Raw genomic sequence first — 18,866 nt, 5'->3', positions numbered from 1 at the left:
CAGGTGCGCTCTGTTGTCCGGAATATATGGTATTTATATATTATATTTGGAAAACCTTTTCATTCATTGAAAGTGTGCCTTATATATGGAACAAGTTTGAAATTCCACCATTCATTTGGGGTGCGCATTATACTCTGGTGCATCTTATACACCGGGAAATACGGTAAAAATGACATGTTAAATTTTTTGAGAATCATGCAACTTGACATGCTTTGTAAATTCTACTCGAGAGTTTTGAAAGTTGCTTAGAAATAAAATGTATTATTATTATTATTATTATTAGTATTATGTATTATTATTATTATTATTATTATTATTATTATTATTATTATCATTATTAACTTTCACGGGCCACATAAAATAATGTGGTGGCCCAGATCTGTCCCCCGGGCCTTGACTTTGACACCCGTGTTTGAGGCAATCAACACTTTCCATCAGACGACTGACCTACCGCGTAACTCCTCCATTTTATTTACATTCAGAATTCATATTGACCTCAAAATAAAAATAAAGCTGTTCAAAGATGCTAATTTGCTAATAGCTGGCTTAAAAACAGTCTGGCGGTGTGGCAAATATCTAGACCCGCCATATGTATGGAAGCAATAAATCCATCCATCCATTCTCCATCCATTTTTCCGATTAGGCTAACCATCTTTAGGCTGGAGGCAGGGACACCCTGAACCAATTGCCGGCCAATCGCAGGCCACACAGAGACGAACAACCATCTGCGCTTACACTCACACCAAGGGACAATTTAGGGTGTTCCAGCCAGCCTGAAGTAATATATGATTTACAAAAATATATAAAAAATGAAGCCACTATCATGCCAAAAGTAAGATATAATGTATAGTATTCGCCTATAGTTTACCGTGGAAAGCTATAAAGTCCATGTCACGACCCCCCCTGGTTATGCAGCACATCAATGTCAGTTGAAATAACTTTGTTTGGCTCATCACACATCTCCATTCACACTCGTATACACACACTTGATGTAAAGCGAGGCTACATCACTGCTTGGTGAATTTTCTGGTTCGCCAAACATACATTCAGTGCCGGACAACTGGAGAAACGCAGACACGGAATTGGTTTGGGGATTCAGTATGGAAGACAATTTTATCGGGGAGAGGTGGTTTGGGAATATGGATGCAGTACCTTTGGGTTGGATTGAGGTTCAGAGTTAATATTTTCTATTTTAGATCACAAAATGCTTGTGTTCCATTCATACGGTTGTCTGACCCTTGTTGCTGTGCTGTGTCTCAACTCAGCCTTCTATGTGAAGATGTCTGTGACAAAGCACTGTTCCAATTAAGGAGCACTCCCAGTGTTGTTTACAGTGGAGCCTCCAACAAAAATATGTGCTATTTGTAACCCGGCATCAGAAGTCAGAATTTTATCATTTTCATCCCTCCGCAGTCACCATTGGAATTTATCTCTCCCGCTCTGGCTTTCTGGAGAATTACATGTCAAAATAAATGACTGCTTTACGCAGCAGTGCTGTAGAAATGAGAGCATTGTTTGTTTCTGTGTTGCGAAAGTAAAATGCAAAATCTTCCGGCAACACGCTTCAGTAAGAAGAAAGTATTTGCTGAAACTACACACACGTCGCAATATAGACGGCGTCTTACTAAGATAAGAGGAAATGAATGTTTCTTGAGGTCTACTGTAAATAAAAGGGTGACGAAAGGTGACACTGAAGGGAACATATACATACACAGACACAAAAACACACATATAAACAGTGATACCTTGGCTTACGAACCTAATTGGTGCCCAGATTGTGTAAGACAAAAAGTCTGTACCCCAAAAATTAATTTCCCATAGGAAACCATTAAAATGAGAATAATCCGTTCCCAGGTACCCATAAAACATAATTTTCTACTTTCTAATTGACTAAGCCGAAATGTGCAAGGGTATTATAATTAAAGAAATAAACTGTACTTTAGAATAAAGTCGTTTTGAGGCCTATGATGACTTATATGCTAGGCTGGACAGCAAGGAAGGTGAGGCCTCCAGCTCTGCTTCCTGTCTTTTCTTCAGTGCACTGTCTCCAGTCCAAACATCATGGCTCGTCTCATCACTGTTTTATACACTTTTCCTTTCATCCTAGCTGAAACCCTTCCACCACACATCACACCTGACATTTTTCTCCAGCCGTTCTAGCCTGCCAGTTGCGAGACCTGTTGTGGCTCAATATTACTTCACATATAAGGCGCACCTGTGTATAAGGTCATCTTTTGAAGAAAATGAAGGCTTTTGGGTGTGTTTTTTTTTACACCGGAAAATACGGTAGTTGTCACAAGAGATGATAAAAATGATCAACAATGATCTTTGAGTTTAAACATGCTGTTTATATCAAACTATACTTTGATGGACAAATACTGTACCTCATTATGTTATTCATTTTTTCTTCATGGATGAGTCACACTCTCCAGTTATGATTCCTATGTGGTTGTAACTGAAATTAAATGTAATTGAGGAGAGGCGTATTTACTGAATTGGAGGGAGAAAAACTGCATAGTTGCTCTGCAGTGCCGTCTTGGCATGTCCCAATCCATTGTGTCCTATTTTTTGTTGCACTGAAATGCTGACACGCGCCGTTTGAATGTGTTTTTCCATCCGACAAGTGATACCATAAAACTCCTTATCAGTACACCCATGTGGAAAATCTGAAATTCATCAGGCTATTTGCGGTAGCGCTTTTCATTTCTCAACATGCCTACCTCATGGTATCGTTAATATAGTTGTTTATTTGGTCTATGGCTTTGAGGTCAACACCGGCGGGCCGAGTGTTCAGACCCCTTGGCATCCATCTTGTGCAGGGAGGGAGGGGGGGCTGTTTTGTCAGTCAGCACAGATGCATGTCACCCGTCATGCTTTTAACTTTCTATGAGGTCAGTAGGTTGGACAGTGAGGGGTTGCGAAATAAGCAAGCAAAAAATACATATTTTTACATTTTCTGACAATTTTCTGTGAATTTGGTTTGCAGCAAGACAAAAATAAAAAAAATCAAGTACATTTTACAAAATTCCCAATCTTTTTTTATTTTTTTAAGTGACTGTTGATGTTTTTTTCTTGTTCAATATCAATAATTATTTCTTAGTTTTGTTCTTCAATCCTGATTCCAAAGCGTTATATAAATCTAAATAAATGTATTGTATTGTATAAATTGTATAAATACAGTAAAGTCTCGTTATATCGATATCGGATATATCGATAGTCCCGGTTATATCGATACTATTTCTATGCACGCACAGAGAAAATTACATGCAAACAGGGTCGGATATATCGATAGTCCCGGTTATATCGATATTTTTTCGGACTCCCTTGAATATCGATATAACGAGACTTTACTGTATAAATAAATGTATTGTATTGTATCAAGACTTGCCGTTCAATATTTTGTCATGATTGTCATTGCCTGTTTTGATCTCATCCAAAGCGAAACGTGCTAATAGATCATCGCTTGGTTGTGTTTTCTAGGAGAAAAACATTGGCCCGTCCGCTCCCAGAGTCACCATGGTAGGGATGGCTGTTCTTCGTTATACGGTCAAAGTTGCCTCTAATCACTTACTGTTTATATTATTTCCACCCCGACTCGAATCTGAATGTATTTCAGACTAAAATCCATCGCTTAAATTTGGGACTGAATATTTTCAAAGTGCTTTGAGGCATCTTATACCCAGCTGTGTAAATGGCAGTGCATTGCCGCTAACCTGTGTGTATTCCGCGTCCTGTTGTCCGTGTCCTGAAGATAAATATGTGTGTAGATTTGTCCCTGTGTTCTTGTTCTCGGGGTGTAGCCATACATAAACTATAATTAGATAGACATTTTAACCTTATATTTGCACATAAAAGTTGAAAAACTCTCCAAGTTGTGAGTGAGACACACCAACAATAAAACAAGCTAAAGATATGGGCAGTGTGGATGAAGGCTTTGGTGAATTCCATTATATGTAATACATGTTTAGTATCTAGAAATGACATGTAATGATATAATTATTTTGCTCTGGTGGATCTAATTCCAAAATTATGTGCAATGCATATTTTCCCTTCAATTCTGGTTTGAATACAGGTTCCATTGATTGCCATAGTGGTTGAAAAAAAATATAAACAAATAAATCTATGCTATGCTATGTTTAAAAGCTTTCAACGCCCACAAGAAAAATATAGTTTTACTCAATTTTATTTTGCCAAGTGGCTCACCAGAATAAAATAATCCGGCTCTTAATATTTCTTTTTAAGGAGATGTATAATCAACAAAAACTATCTGGATGAAAGTGATTTTAGTTTATGCAAACAATGGACTAAACAAAATTCAATAAAATCTTTTTTTTTTTTTTTTCAATTATGTTTCCTCATCCATCGAAGCTCATTCACTGCCACGCGATAGACAAAAATGTGTCCACTCCAGTGCCAGGGTTTATGTCATTTTCACTCAAATTGCAGGACCCACAGAAGATTGAGTTTTCGGACTACATAAACATTCAATTCAAAAATTAATTGCTAAGTTATATGGGTCTGAAGTTATTTGAACTTGAAATGGGGGCGGCTGTACAAAATAAAACATTGATTTACATAGCGCTTCAGCAACATCTGAAGCAACAACAAAGTGCTAACATGGACAAAAGGCAAATGCTGCCCCTTGTGGAAGGGAAAAACATGGCCAGAGGTCTTACCAGCGCTTTATCGGCACCCCATAAGAAAAACAAAAACCCAAACAAATTCAAAAATGGCACTCCACGCCATGCTTTTTAATTCCCGAATACATTCGGGAATGTCAGTGTATGGGTTAAAATGATTTAAAATATTGAATCATAAATATTTGAATCAAATACAGATTGAGAAAATTGTATTTGTTGGAATTGGCTGAAATAAACATTCTATATGTACTGCTACACCCCAATCTCGTTCTGTTTCAATCAGTGACCTACTGATGCGGGCTCGTATTGCGGAAGAAAATAAATGTGTGTTAATACCACTACAACACTGTGTTTCCTATTTATGCCGCCTTTGTGCCACAGCTATTAGCTCCTAATGGAGCAGAATCCCACCAAAACACAAAGATATGAAATGCTAATCATGCATTGTACCTCTTGATGTTTGTTGCAGCTAACCTACATTGTACTTGAATGTTTTTTTTCATCATACTGTGCATTCAAACCTCCTTTTTACGCCTCTGTACTCTTACATATGAACTGTATGTTATTTGATCTGCTTAAACGAGAGTATTTTTCTGTGTCGTCAACTTGAAACGAACGTCCTAAAAGCGCGACGGTGCGTGCGCTCAACTGTGCGTCTCAGTGGAGGGGAGGTCTGGTTCTATGAAGGCATGGATAAAGGCAGTTTTGATGATGTTACTTCTTTTATTTGAAGAAGACATCAGATAAATCTGTGCTTATCCTTGCTCACGATATTCGGACCCTTCTCTCGCTCTTCCTCGCCTCCACTCACAGGAAGTCTGCTTCTCAACAGTCTGCGAATGGGCGTCTGTTTGGATGTCAATCAACTAACTGCTGCAAGAAATCAGTGACGGGCCATGTATGTCACTCCTAGGCCTTCACTAGTGCTATGTCTGAATCAATCAGCTGTGAGTGTGGTGTGATATTACTTCACATCCACGAGAGGGTCCCGTTGGCCAGGAAATAACTTGTGATTACAGTGTGCTAGCTCTGGCCACTATGTGCTTATCACTAACAGGTATGTGATACTATGATTGGCTAGTGATTAGCCAATCATGTGGCTAGCCAATCATAGTTTGTGAAAACGCTGACATTTCCAGCGCCTTCCAGCAGGCCTTGTGTTGCCAGCTCGAACTCTGATTGATTGAACTCTGGTAACAAATGATGTCTGAAATGTGATTGCTTAAATACGAAAGCATACATCTGGAAGCAGCACAACATGGGGAAATAAATTAAAGTAAGCTGAAAGACAATTTGGAATGATTGAGTAAGAATTCATGGACAAAATATAAGTCACATTAGTCTGTGATTCAGATATTCTTGGGCCAGCAGAGAAGGCCTCGCACGCCCTGACGGCCCACCACTGCATATATGGCATTTTCCGCACTATAAACGCATTCCATTTTCTCAAAAGCCGACAGTGCGCCCTATAATGTGATGCATCTTATATATTGTATTACACAGTCTCTTTGAGTCTGAACCAATTGTAGTATAAAAGCGTCCTTCCCAACACTAATTCGCAAACACACACCGACAACTCAGAGCGCTGCAAAGCCGAAATGAAACAAAGAAAATACCTAAAGTAAGGTTAATCACTGACTAAATGAAGGAAGGAGACACGCAAAACTTAGCCCCTTGTGGATGTGAGCCTTCAAGTTTTGTGTGCATTTTAATTTAATCAATTGTCTCCACAGTTTTAATTTTTTTCATTACGTGTCTTATAATGCCATTTGTACTCATATGTATGATGTCTCTGTTTGCGACCAGTTGTAATGGCTTTGTTCCAGCTGCAGTGGTTGTGAAATCTCCATACAAATAAAGCAGTATTGCATTGTATTGTATTGTATTCCCTTTAGCGTGGATTCCCACCATCACGTGGATGCATACCACAACCGTAGACACGATCAAAGCTTATTTCTCGCTACATGAAAACACAGTGGTGGGACGTTAATTTCATTGCTAGGCCTTCAATAGTGCTACGTCTGAATCAATTCAGACTGAAAAAATGTGGTGGGATTTACTACAAGTCCATTAGAGGGTACTATTAGCCAGGAAATGACTGACCGAACTTTCTTAATGATGTTTATTTTTTCTTGAAAAGTCCATCTTGAAAATGGCTTTAACAGTCCTTCAGCCGTTGTGGTTTGACAAAACCGCTACTAAATCAACACCAAAAAAATATATTTGCTTCTGCAGTTTGCTAAAGATACAGTGTGCTAGCTCTGGCCAGTCTCGTCACGAGTAGCGAGTGATCAGACCAGTTTTCGCAACTGGTCTAGTCACTAGCCAATAATACTTTGCGAAAACTCTACCTTCAAGAAGGCGTTGGTACCCCCTTTGGGTTCCCAACTCGTAATCTGATTGGTTAGAGCAACAGTTTGATCGATACATTTGATGCTCCAGTGCCTGCAGAACCAATTATGAAGGCGTCCAGGTCGATTTCTGACCCTGATAAAAAAAATGATGGCTGAAATGTGATTGGATAAATGCTCAAATACGAAAACACACGTCTGTAAGCAGCGCTTCAGGGGAAAAGTAATGAAAGGAAGCTGAAAGACAATTTGGAATTATTTGATAAGAATTCATGGACAAAATATCATGAACATCAGTCCGTATTAGGCCAGCAGAGAAGGCTTTGCAGGCCTTGACGGTCTGCCACTTTGAAAACAGTTTTAAAATAGGCAATTCATCAAGGGTGGGTGCACCTTACACTCCGAAGCGCCTTATAGTGCAAATATAAACACACCCACACACACGCGCACACACAGGTCCACAGAGGAACATGAATTGTTAGATGGCACATCCGAAGGCAATATCACAGTGTGCCACTGTTTGATTATTACCTGTACAAAAAAAAAGTATGCCACTTCGGCTTTGAGGTGTCGGAAGAGAGCGAAAGTGTGTTGGCGCTATAAGAACATCGCCGGGCTCAGCTTCAATAAAAATGGATCTCTTATTACCTTGTAATACACAGGGTCACACTAGACCAGGTGAGTTCATGGCGAATCACGTTTCAAAATGAACTGCTATGAGGTCCACTTCAACCTTTTGCCCTTCCCCATTCCCCTGCTGAGACGATCAGAGTGCATTTCTCAAGATGGAGAGGCACGGTCAAGTCAAGGAACCACTTGGCCTGCGGTGTCTTGGGGGTGATTGTGAGTTATGAGGTAAAGGGCATTATTTATTGGAAATGGACAAAGAAACAGGCCAAAGTAGGATTGTATTGCACTTGGAAAGGCTGTGAGGGGCACCGCAACCCATAGCTCGTTCCCGACTTTACTTATGAATGTGGAATGATATCCGCATCATTGCTTTCCCCCCCCTCTCATTAGTAGATATTAGATAAACTGATAAGCAGAACCATCTGGAAATACTTTTATCACCATATATGATCAATGGTGGCTGCTCGGGATATCAATCAGGGGCTCAAGCTGATACTGTCCAGGGGCCTAAAGCTTTGTCGCCTTCCCTCCCAAAGTGAGGCTATCATGGTAGTTACCATTCTGCGGTAAAATGTGAACAGTCTTTGTCAGTTGTTAAATGTCAAGCCCTTGGTGGTTTCCCTTTTCTATGCTGCAAGAGGAGGTCATGGGCGCACAAGCGTCACCGGGCTGTCAACAGAAGCAGTGGGATACAGACAACCGCATTCACACTGAACGCACTTTCGACACTCGCGCACGCATGCGGAGTCACACGCGGGCGTAGACGTGCAGACAGGAAAAGCTCAATAAAAGCTCGACCTTCTCAGGGCTCTTCGGAAATCCAACAGCTCCACTTGGCAGAGCTAATGGGATGGCAGGGGGTTTCTGGAGAGCCAGGTTGGGAAGCGGAGCGTTGTCAAGAGCTGAGCGTGACGCTGTGAGATCTGCGATGAGTGCTGAGGAATGAAGGATTGAAAAGCTGCTCTTTGGTCACTGGCCCCCTGTTGCCTTTTTGTCTCATTATATTTGAGCGCTCCACCAGATTTCGCTTAAAACAAACAAACACAAATATTGTGCTTAATAGTTTTTTTTTCAGTTTAGCCCCAGAAGAGGTGTGTGTACTACTTTTTTTTCTTTCAGATTTATTTTCTGTATGTATGTATGCGTATATATTTATATATGTATTGAATTATGTAATTGTTTATGTATTAATGACTGTCTGACTGTATGTATGTGTATAGAGTATGACAGTATGTATGTATGTATGTATGTATGTATGTATGTGTGTGTGTATGTGTGTGTATGTGTGTGTGTGTGTGTGTATGCGTGCATGCGTGTATGCATGTATGTATGTATGTATGTAGATATGCATTGTATGTACGTACTGTAAGTATGCATTGTGTGTATGCACTGCATATTTCTACTGTATTTATGTACTGTATGTACGTATGTGCTGTATGTATTTGTTTGTTTATTTATTTACTTATTCATTCATTCACTTTGTTAGTTGTATTTATCTACCTACCTATCTACCTAACGACCTACCTACCTACCTATCTATCTATTTATTCATTTAGTTATATTTATTTTGTTTTCGTAATTATTTTTGTGTTCAGTTATATATACTGTATTGTTTGTTTATTTATCTATTTATGTGCTTACTTATGTATTTATTTATTGATGGATTTTTCCTACGGTTGCCTTTGGACTTTTCATTGTGTTGCGCCTCTCGTGATAATCAGCCTTTTGACAATTGTACATGGCCTACATTTGGTGTAAGAATTGCATCCATATTAATCACAAGACCTAGGCTATGACAATACTAAATATTTAAATGACAGTTGGTGGTGTAAATAATAACGAAACTGCACAATTCATACTGTATGGAAATTTCCATGACTCCATTAAGATAAAGCTTTACCACAAATCAATGTGTCCGTTGTGTTGAAAAAGTCGTTTTCATCTATGAGCTGAATCTGGTAATTTTTGATAGGATTGGATTATACTTGATTCCGATTAGTCTTGCAGTGGAAAAATGTACATTTCACAGCAGCAAAGTGGTGAAAGTAAGAGGAAAGGAAAGGAAAAAGTAGAAAAACAAAATAAAGAATCTGCTATCAAGGCAGTCACTCTCATGGCGCCATCTTGAAGTCAAAACAACAACAAAAACTAAATAACAAATGTGACACAACACAAGACAGAGTCATTCAATTTTATGCATTTTCTGTACCCCCTTTGTTGTATGAATCAGTACTAGATGAAAGAGGAGAGGAGAAAATCATCCTTTTCACCAGTGGATCAGGGGTGTCATGGTGAAATTACGCGTCCGCTACAAGCTCAATGTTGAAAGCAAACACAAAGCTGTAGCATCCATTGACGAAAAGAGACTGTCTCACATCTCCTGCCTTACGTAAATCCACTTCAATTCCATGCCACGACAGTTCCACATACGCATCGGCGCTCTGCACTGACGTCCTTTCTTCGAGGCTCTTCAAGTCATGCATCCATCCAGTCACAGACTGTCGAACAGCACAATAATCTCGGAATTTCATAGCCATCAACAATGTGCTGTGGCATTTGAAACTAGATGTGCATGAAACTCCATCTCGAAAAGCACCTTTTCAACTCGCTACATTGTCTAGCGCGTAAACAAACGCATCCAAAGACAGGTTGTCTCGGCGTGCAAGTGTAAGAAACAGCGTTCCGTCACAATGACGGACCCCACCTTTGACAGAAAACCTTTCAACTTTGTGCAAACTATTGCATTTCAAATATATCTTGAAACAACTGCTCAACAAAAATAAAACTGTCAGGCAGGGAAGATTTAGAAGCTTGACAAAAAGGTCACAAATCAAATAAGATAACAAGTACTGAATACAAAAAGAGAAAAGTAACTCAACTTAAGAGAAGACCGGGGAAAGGTTTGTTGGAACAGAGATGAAGAGCGTGAACTGAGGATGCAGGTGGGAGATAAATATTTCCAAATACATACATACCATATTTTCCGTAATATAAGGCAGTTCATTGTATAAGGTACACCTTAGATGAAAACTGTTTGAATATATAGGGTGCACTGCATTAGAAGGCACAAAAAGGCAACAATAGCAGCGTGTTGCATCCTCTAGCCTTGATAAAGATACACTAAAGGGAATACAACACAATACATTGTGATTGTTCGAGAGTTTTTCACAATTGCTGCAGCTGTGATAAAACAATTTTCCTTCCTAGTAATTACAATATTGCTCCATATAGAAGGCCCATCGAATTATAGAGTGCATTGTCGGCTTTTGAAAGAAAAAAATACTGCTTTTAGGTGTTCCCGTAGTGCGGCAAATACTGTACAATTCACAACTCTTGTATTGCGTGTGTTGTGTGGAAAGGGTCTACCCTCTAGCTCCCATTACCACCATGTAAAGATCAACCTTTTTTAAATTGTTATTATTACTTCAGGACTTCCCTCGCAATGTCTCCAAAACAACGTTACAGTACACCCGCACATTAGAAACCTTAAAGGACAACCGACATCACTTTTTTAATTCTTAACTGACATCAGAAAAACGTTTTATAGCATATAAAATACCCAAAACACGGAGTATGATATTTTTATTCAAATACAAAACACCAATAAAAATGACTTAAAGTGTCCAAAATCTGCAAAAAAATGGAGCTGCGCATTGGGCATTTTCAGAAAGTCCCGGCCCCAGTTCGTGACGTCACGCCAAGACGTCTTGCATTGCTGAACAATCAAAACAATGGCTTCAGATTCAGAGAATATGCTTTCTTGTTACATATCCAGTTATGAATATGATTCAAATAGTTCTGAAGAGGAAAGCATACAAGTTTGCAATCGATTAAATAATTTTTTCCGTGTCATTTTGAGGCAAACGGGCAGGGGGAATGTCGCACCCAAAAATGGCGACCAGCTCCCATGAGGAATGAATCAGCCCATTTCCACAGGCTGATAAATTCCTTCCATGGAGCTTGGTCGCCCTCTTCTGGCGGCTTTTGGGTGCAACATCAAGGTTTTCAGACAAACAGTACAGCAAAATACATTGACGTGATGGACTGCTACAATGTGTCTTTTTGTCGGTGGGGGGGGGGTCCTTTCATGACGTAACGTGAGGACTCGTCACCAACTCAAAAACAAGACTTCCTGAATATCCAGCGCGAGTCTTAAAACATAAAATATAGCTATATGCGGTGGAATCTTTGTAAAATACGCTCAGTAGAAGTCATTTGAAGCCATTTTACAAATTATGGACACAACTTGTCCGGAGACGTTGGTTGTCCTTTAAGGCGAAGCCGTCTGGATATCAAGGCCAACTGTCTGTTTGAATGCAAATTTTCAGATCAATGCGATTCTGGTTTCCGCAGTACTTTCAAGCAAGCAGTTTCAATCAATTTTGCTTAGTTAACCACGGCGCAAGGCCTAAAGTGTTTAGTTGTCGGCTCCCGGTGGCCCCCGCTTGCCTCTAAAGTGCTGTATCCCGATGCGATGCGCCACAAAAGAGCGCGTAAAATGTCAGATGACTGAGTCACTCGTGTGCCATCTGGATGCTATTATGCAAAGTCGTTTGCAGGGGGAAGCAGTTATACGTTTAAAAAAATGCAGTGAGTAATCATTGGGCAACCGGAACACCGCTGCACCCTACGCGACAGGTTTTACATTTAATTTGGCCTCTGCATTTGACTGCGGCGGTCGGAATACACACAGCTGCGACCTAGTATGTGCTTGAAATGATCCATTTAGCAATTTAGATGGGGGACCCTGTTTAACCCAACAATCTGGGAATCACGTCAATCACCGTTAATCAGCTATGTGATTAAAACCACAGCAGTTTAAGCTGATGATGATGGCAATAAGTAATGGACACTGAGGGACGCCAGACCTTTTTACTTAGTTCCATTTCGTTAACCTTCACGGTCGTTGACACACTGAGCGAGAAGGTTATTTTAAAATGTCCGTTCAAGGAGGCTGCGATGAAGTATCGAGATGTTAAACAACCTTATGGCTTTTAGAGATCAGGGGTGATGCAAGGACTTATCCCGAGTAGCGTGCACTTTATCTAATTGGAGCTAAGATTACACCAGTCCTGAGCATGGCTCTTCTGGCTCTTAATGACATATATTTTGACTCAGATCAGCTTTTCTCTGGATCGCCGATACATATTTTTATAATGAATGAAAAATATCGCTTCGTGATCTGTAACTTGTTTTTAATGAGGATAGTTTCAGAGTAGGCGGCCTAGTGGTCGACTAGTTAGCGCGTTGGCCTCACAACGCAGAGTTGCAGGGTTCAATTTCGGCTCCAGATTGTGACTACCTTTGCAAGAGTCCGGAAATGTGTCCATGTATACCCTGAGATAGACTGGACAAAAGTTCAGGATGTTCCCTGCCTACTGCCCGAAGACTGTTAGAATAGGCTCCAGCATACCCCTTGATTCTTGTGAGGATAAATGGATCAGAAAATGAATGGATGGATTTTCAGAGGAACATTTTGTTACAGCCATTTTCCCCCTAAGGGTTTGTGTTTATTCTTTCCGAAGACGCGAGAAAATGTTTCGAAACAGGCAGACAGGTCTTGGGAAGAAGTATCACAGGCTTGGTATTTTGAAAAACAAGCAGTCTTGTACAGAGAACATCAGATTTGCAGATCGACTCAACGCTTAGGAATAACAACCTGTCACCCCCCCCCCCCCCAAAAAAAAAAATCTGATTTCTTTAACTCATTCACTGCCATTTCATAAATTTATTCGAGAATTGAAAATATGACGTAGAGCACCATTCCCAAATTTGTTCGGGTTTGTTTTTTTTCATGCTTGGACGCCGATTAAGCGCTGGCCATGGCCTCTGGCAATGTTAGTATTTTCCAGAAGGGGAAAGCATTTCCATTTTTTCCATGTTAGCGCATTGTTACAGATTCTGCTGTTGTTAATGGGCTATATAAACCAATATGTATGAATTGCATTGTGTTTTGGACAGCCACCCTCATTTCCAGCTCAAATAACTCCAGACCCATATAATCACTTTACAGTTACAGGATGTAAGTTTTCTGTGGGTGAGCAGCGGCAGCCACGTACGCCAGCGTTCACTCAACCCCAAAGTAACTCAAATATATAGAAAGCTAGCTAGCTAATAGATACATTAATAATAATACATTTCATTTAGAAGCACCTTTCAAAACTCTCAGTCACTTTACAGTCATAGGATACAGTCGCTAAAAGATAGCTACCTAGCCAGCTAGATAGCTAAACGATAGCTAGCCAGATAGCTAGCGAGCCAGCTAGACAGCTAAAAGATAGCTGATAGCCTTTTGTCCATGTTAGTGATTTGTCACAGCTTAAGCTGTTGTTTAAGTACTATAAAAAATCAATATGTATGTATTGTATTTTGTAGAGACACCCCCATTTCAAGCTTAGATAATTCCAGACCCATATAACTTAGGAATTACTATTTTTTTCTGATTAGATAAGAGAGCCTAAGGTTTCTTACTCTGAATTGAATGTTTATGTAGTCCTACAACTCAATATTCTGTGGGTCAGGCAATTTCAATGAAAATGACAAAAACCCTGGCACCTGAGTGGACACATTTTTGCACATCGTCTGGCAGTGAATGCGTTAATGATATCTTATAAAGTTTCCAAAGGGTGGAGGAGTAAAAAAAGAGGAAAAGGAACATTATGAATACACATGCCATCTATCTCCATACACAAGGCAAATATTGGAACGCACACTATGAGAGTGCCCGGCTTCCCTTGTCCTCTGTCACTTGTGTGATAGATGTAAATGGATGTTTCAGCAGTTGGCTGTAATGTATTTTTAAACAGGGGGTACAGCAGCAGACAGCAAATGAAGTGTCGCCAGCACAACACTCTTACGACGGCGTTCTCCATCTAACCGTTCTTTCTGTGACTCAGACATACAAATGACAAAAAGGGTTTCAACACACCGCTGAGAATAACTGTCATTCATCAACTTTCTTCAAGCAAACGGGCTTACTAAAGGTCCCATCTTTCATTCCGAAGCGCCTCCACACCGCGGTGTCCAGCCGTGACTGCCCCGCCGAGCGCAAACGATGGATGATGTATAGGGAAAGCGTTTGTTTATTCTCCCAAGTGCAAATTAAAGCCACCGTGGTTCCCGCACGGCAACGCAGCAGTGCGTCGGCGCTGATTATACTGTTGCCATGTGCACAGAGAAACGAGGTGGGAAGTGAAGAAATGACCGCAGATGTGGTAAATCCCTTCAAGACCATATTTGGAGCTTGGTTATTTTTTTTGCAGAACATGTTTTTAAATGTTCATCTTTTTTTTTTTAAATCAATTTCATTTTAATATTGACACCTTTGAATATATTTCATTGTCATTCCCGTGCATCTAACAGAGCGTTGTTTTTCTCCCCCATGAACACTGAACAGTTATATCATTGCTTTTTGTCATTGCAGGTAGCCATCCGCACAACTATAACCATGTGGCTCTAAGTAGCCCCATACGCACTCCTAAGAATGGTAAGACAAACTAGAGGGCGGGATGGCATCATTCGACTCAATTCATAGATCAATGTCTGACATAAAGGCGTCGGCTTGCTTATTAACCTGATTACAAAGCTTGACGTGTTCAAAACAACGTCTTATGTTCAATCTATGCTGTGTATCACTGCAATTGGAAATAAACGTCCTATGTATTCGACAAGGTGGGATTGTTGAAGCAGGAAGCAACTACTGACCATATCCGAGAATGAAAAATAATTGGCTCTAGGTCAGCCCGTCCCCTGGCTGACGGTCCGTATGAAACCTTCAACACCCCCCCCCCCCCCCCACTGTTATCGGAGAACAAAAAGTTGATCACCGTAACCTTATGCAACGCTGTGGCGGCGCATCAAGGGAAATTGTTTTCTATTACAGCTGTCACTCATACATTTGTCCTAATGACTGCATTTCCCCCGCTTACCCCACCTTGGTCGCTAATTGGCTACGTTGCATAAGGATACACAGTGAAGATGGAGGAAAGGGGCAATCTCCAACAAGTATATATATATATATATATATATATATATATATATATATATATATATATATATATATATATATATATATATATATATATATATACTGTGTATAGATACTGTATATCTATAGATATGTGTTATAATAATACATTTAATTTCTAAGCGCCTTTGAGAACTCTCAAGGACACTTTACATTATATATATATATATGTGTGTGTGTGTGTAATGTATAAATATAGAGAGAAAGAGAGAGAGAGAGAGAGAGAGAGAGAGAGAGAGAGAGAGAGAGAGAGAGTGTTTTTTTTTCAACTTTATGTATGTAAAACATGAAAAGGCAATTCCAACAACACATCAAGTACAAAACCCCTAACAGAACACTATCTGATAGGCTTCACATTGAAGCACTTAAGTTTTTTTTTCCTCCCCAAGATTAAGTCCACTGCCAAGAAACTCCCAGTGGCCCGTGACAAACATGTAGGGAAATAGCACAGAAAATGCACATCATTTGCATTTGCTTTATCACAAGCCTGGAAGATATAAAAAAGGGGGTGGTGGGAGGCTTTCGTCGCAAGCTGTGCTGAATATGAAGTCGCCTATGTTTATGTCATAGTTGTGACTGAACTTTTTTTTTTCTACTTGGTTTTGGTAGCCCACCGATCATTGAGGCGTGGTAAGTTCAACTGGAATGACATTTGTGTCACCATACACCCCCCCCCCCCCTTATGTGTTCTACCAAAAAAAACTGTTATTTGTTTTGTGTCTGTCAGACCCAGGGAACCAGATGACCAATCTAGGCTGTTGTACACAAGCACAAAAAAAGCATTTGAACGAAACAGTTTTCAGATTGTTCCTTTTGTTAGTAAATTCCACAAACACTTGCTATGTTAGGTCAAACCATAAAAAAACTAAAACCTTCCGATATTATTACATTTACCATATTTTCCGCAGTATAAGGTGCTTCGGTGCATAAGGTGCACCTTCAATGAACGGAGTGTATTTTCAAAAAAAATCCATATATAAGGTGCACCGGACTATAAATATATATAATATATAAATACATAAGTATAAATACATACATTTTCTAAATACATATAAGGCACACTATATTATAAGGCGCGACAGTAGAGGCTGGGGTTACACATAAGGCGCACCTGCGTATAAGGCGTAGGATCATCCTTTTCCCTCGTTTCTATTTAGAATTGGTATTTTATTTATTATTTTTTGTATTTATTTTATTTATTGTATTCTATCTGTGATTGTATTTTATTTATTATCGTACCTATGCTTGTCTGTGACTGTAAAGTGTCATTGAGAGCTTTGAAAGGCGCTTAAAATGTAATGAATTACTATTATTTATTCTTATTATCATTATTATTACCATTATTATTATTATTATTATTATTATTATTATTATTATTATTATTATTATTATTTGAAGAAAATTAAGGCTTTTGAGTGTGCCTTATACACCGGAAAATACAGTATTTTAAAACAGATTTCATATCAAGGGTGCACCACATTTTAAAGTACATAGGACAGAAGCTACAAGGGTAGCTGCAGTTGTTATGCATTCACTAGATGGTCCCATGCTAAAGACAATTATTATTATTATTATTATTATTATTATCATTTTTAATCATTATTATTATTATTATTATTATTATTTATTATTATCATCATTATCATTATTATTATTATTATTACAATAGAATGTAGTTGTATTTATATCAAGCTGAAGCTGTAACAAAGGGCTTTACAGAACATTTGAAATACTATGTTAAAATGAGAATATTGATCGGCTTTTGAGATCCTAGAATAATTTTAGGTACGTCTTATAATGCGGAAAATACGGTATATTTGGGAAAGGGAATTCTTCTCAGATACGAAAGAGGTGTTATGACAGAGTTTTGGCACAGTGACATTTTTTTTTGGTCATAATCCCCTAAATATTCCTAATGCCGCCACATTAAAAAAGTGCTCGTTTCAAGCCTCGTTTCGTCTGTGGATTTTGGGTCACACTTGTTTGCGTCTGTCTCCATGTTAGCCGAACTGCTTGGATGATGTGGGGGTCAGGGCTCTGTGGGGTTCACACCACCTGTTCCAGGATTCCTTGTACTTGTCTTTGAACAAGCCTTTTCTACACACCTGCCAGTGAGCTGGGCAGGTTTTCACCTGCGCGTCGTGAATCCGGGATAAGACATTGTGTCGGATCGGATAGTCCTGGTGGTTTGCGTCTTGAATGTCTGATGGGTCGAATTTCTTTTAGTTAGTCAGGGAAAGGGAAATGTAACACAATGAAAACATTGGGATTCCATTTCCTAGTGGTACTATTAATACAACAGGAAAAACAATTTCCTGTTGACAATTATAACTATGATATAATTACCATTATTATTATTATTATTATTATTATTAGTAGTAGTAGTAGTAGTAGTATAAAAACAGGCATGATCATGAATAAATAAACACAGAAACAAACAAATACATAAAAACAACCAAACAAAAACAAATATAAATACATAAAAATAAATAAATGAATACATAAATGAAAAAATAATTAAAAAAAAATATTTATGCTTTGCTAGCACCTTTTGCCTATATCGGGAGTGAGCAAAAAATATTGCGCTCAAGGGCCCCTTTTGATTTACTGCCATTCCCAAATGTATTTGGGAATTTAAAACATGACGTGGAGCACCATTCCTGAATTTGTTCGGGTTTTGTCATTTTCTTGCGGGGTAAAGCGCTGGTCAGACCTCTGGCACTATTTTTCCCTTCCACAGAGGTGCACCATTTGCCTTTTGTCCCCGTTAGCGCTTTGTTACTGCTTCAGCTGTTGTTGAAGCGCTATATAAATCGATATGTAAGGATAGTATTGTATTTTGTACAGCCGCCCCCATTTCAAGCTCAAATATCTCTATAATTTAGGAATTAACTGTTATTTTCTGATTAAAGAAGAGAGTCTAAGGTTTCTTACGCTCTACAATTTTAGTGAAAATGACAAAAACCCTGGCACAGGAGTCGACACGTTTGCACATCATCTGGCAGTGAATGAGTTAATGAAGTCGATCAAAAAAATAGCTTGTGATACAGTAAAGTCTCGTTATATCGATATTCAAGGGAGTCCGAAAAAATATCGATATAACCGGGACTATCGATATATCCGACCCTGTTTGCATGTAATTTTCTCCGTGCGTGCATAGAAATAGTATCGATATAACCGGGACTATCGATATATCCGATATCGATATAACGAGACTTT

General features: G+C 39.2%; 1 protein-coding gene across 4 annotated transcripts in view; it reads left to right on the top strand.

The window, feature by feature from the left end:
• The window catches only part of shisa6b (shisa family member 6b), a 72,325-nt gene that overhangs the window by 44,582 nt on the left and 8,877 nt on the right, over positions 1-18,866 (top strand). For 3 of the 4 annotated variants that reach the window (XM_089015508.1, XM_089015510.1, XM_089015507.1), the window contains exons 4-6: positions 3,481-3,519; positions 15,045-15,107; positions 16,257-16,277. In XM_089015508.1, coding sequence (XP_088871634.1) covers positions 3,481-3,519; positions 15,045-15,107; positions 16,257-16,277 — 123 coding nt within the window. The remainder of the gene's footprint in view (positions 1-3,480; positions 3,520-15,044; positions 15,108-16,256; positions 16,278-18,866) is intronic. The other variant, XM_089015509.1, reaches the window with a different exon arrangement.

This window comes from Hippocampus bargibanti, linkage group LG15, assembly GCF_051943395.1.
Source record: "Hippocampus bargibanti isolate YZ-2025 linkage group LG15, ASM5194339v1, whole genome shotgun sequence".
In the NCBI taxonomy this organism is placed as follows: Eukaryota; Metazoa; Chordata; class Actinopteri; order Syngnathiformes; family Syngnathidae; genus Hippocampus; species Hippocampus bargibanti.
This window is presented reverse-complemented; position numbering and strand designations above follow the sequence as displayed.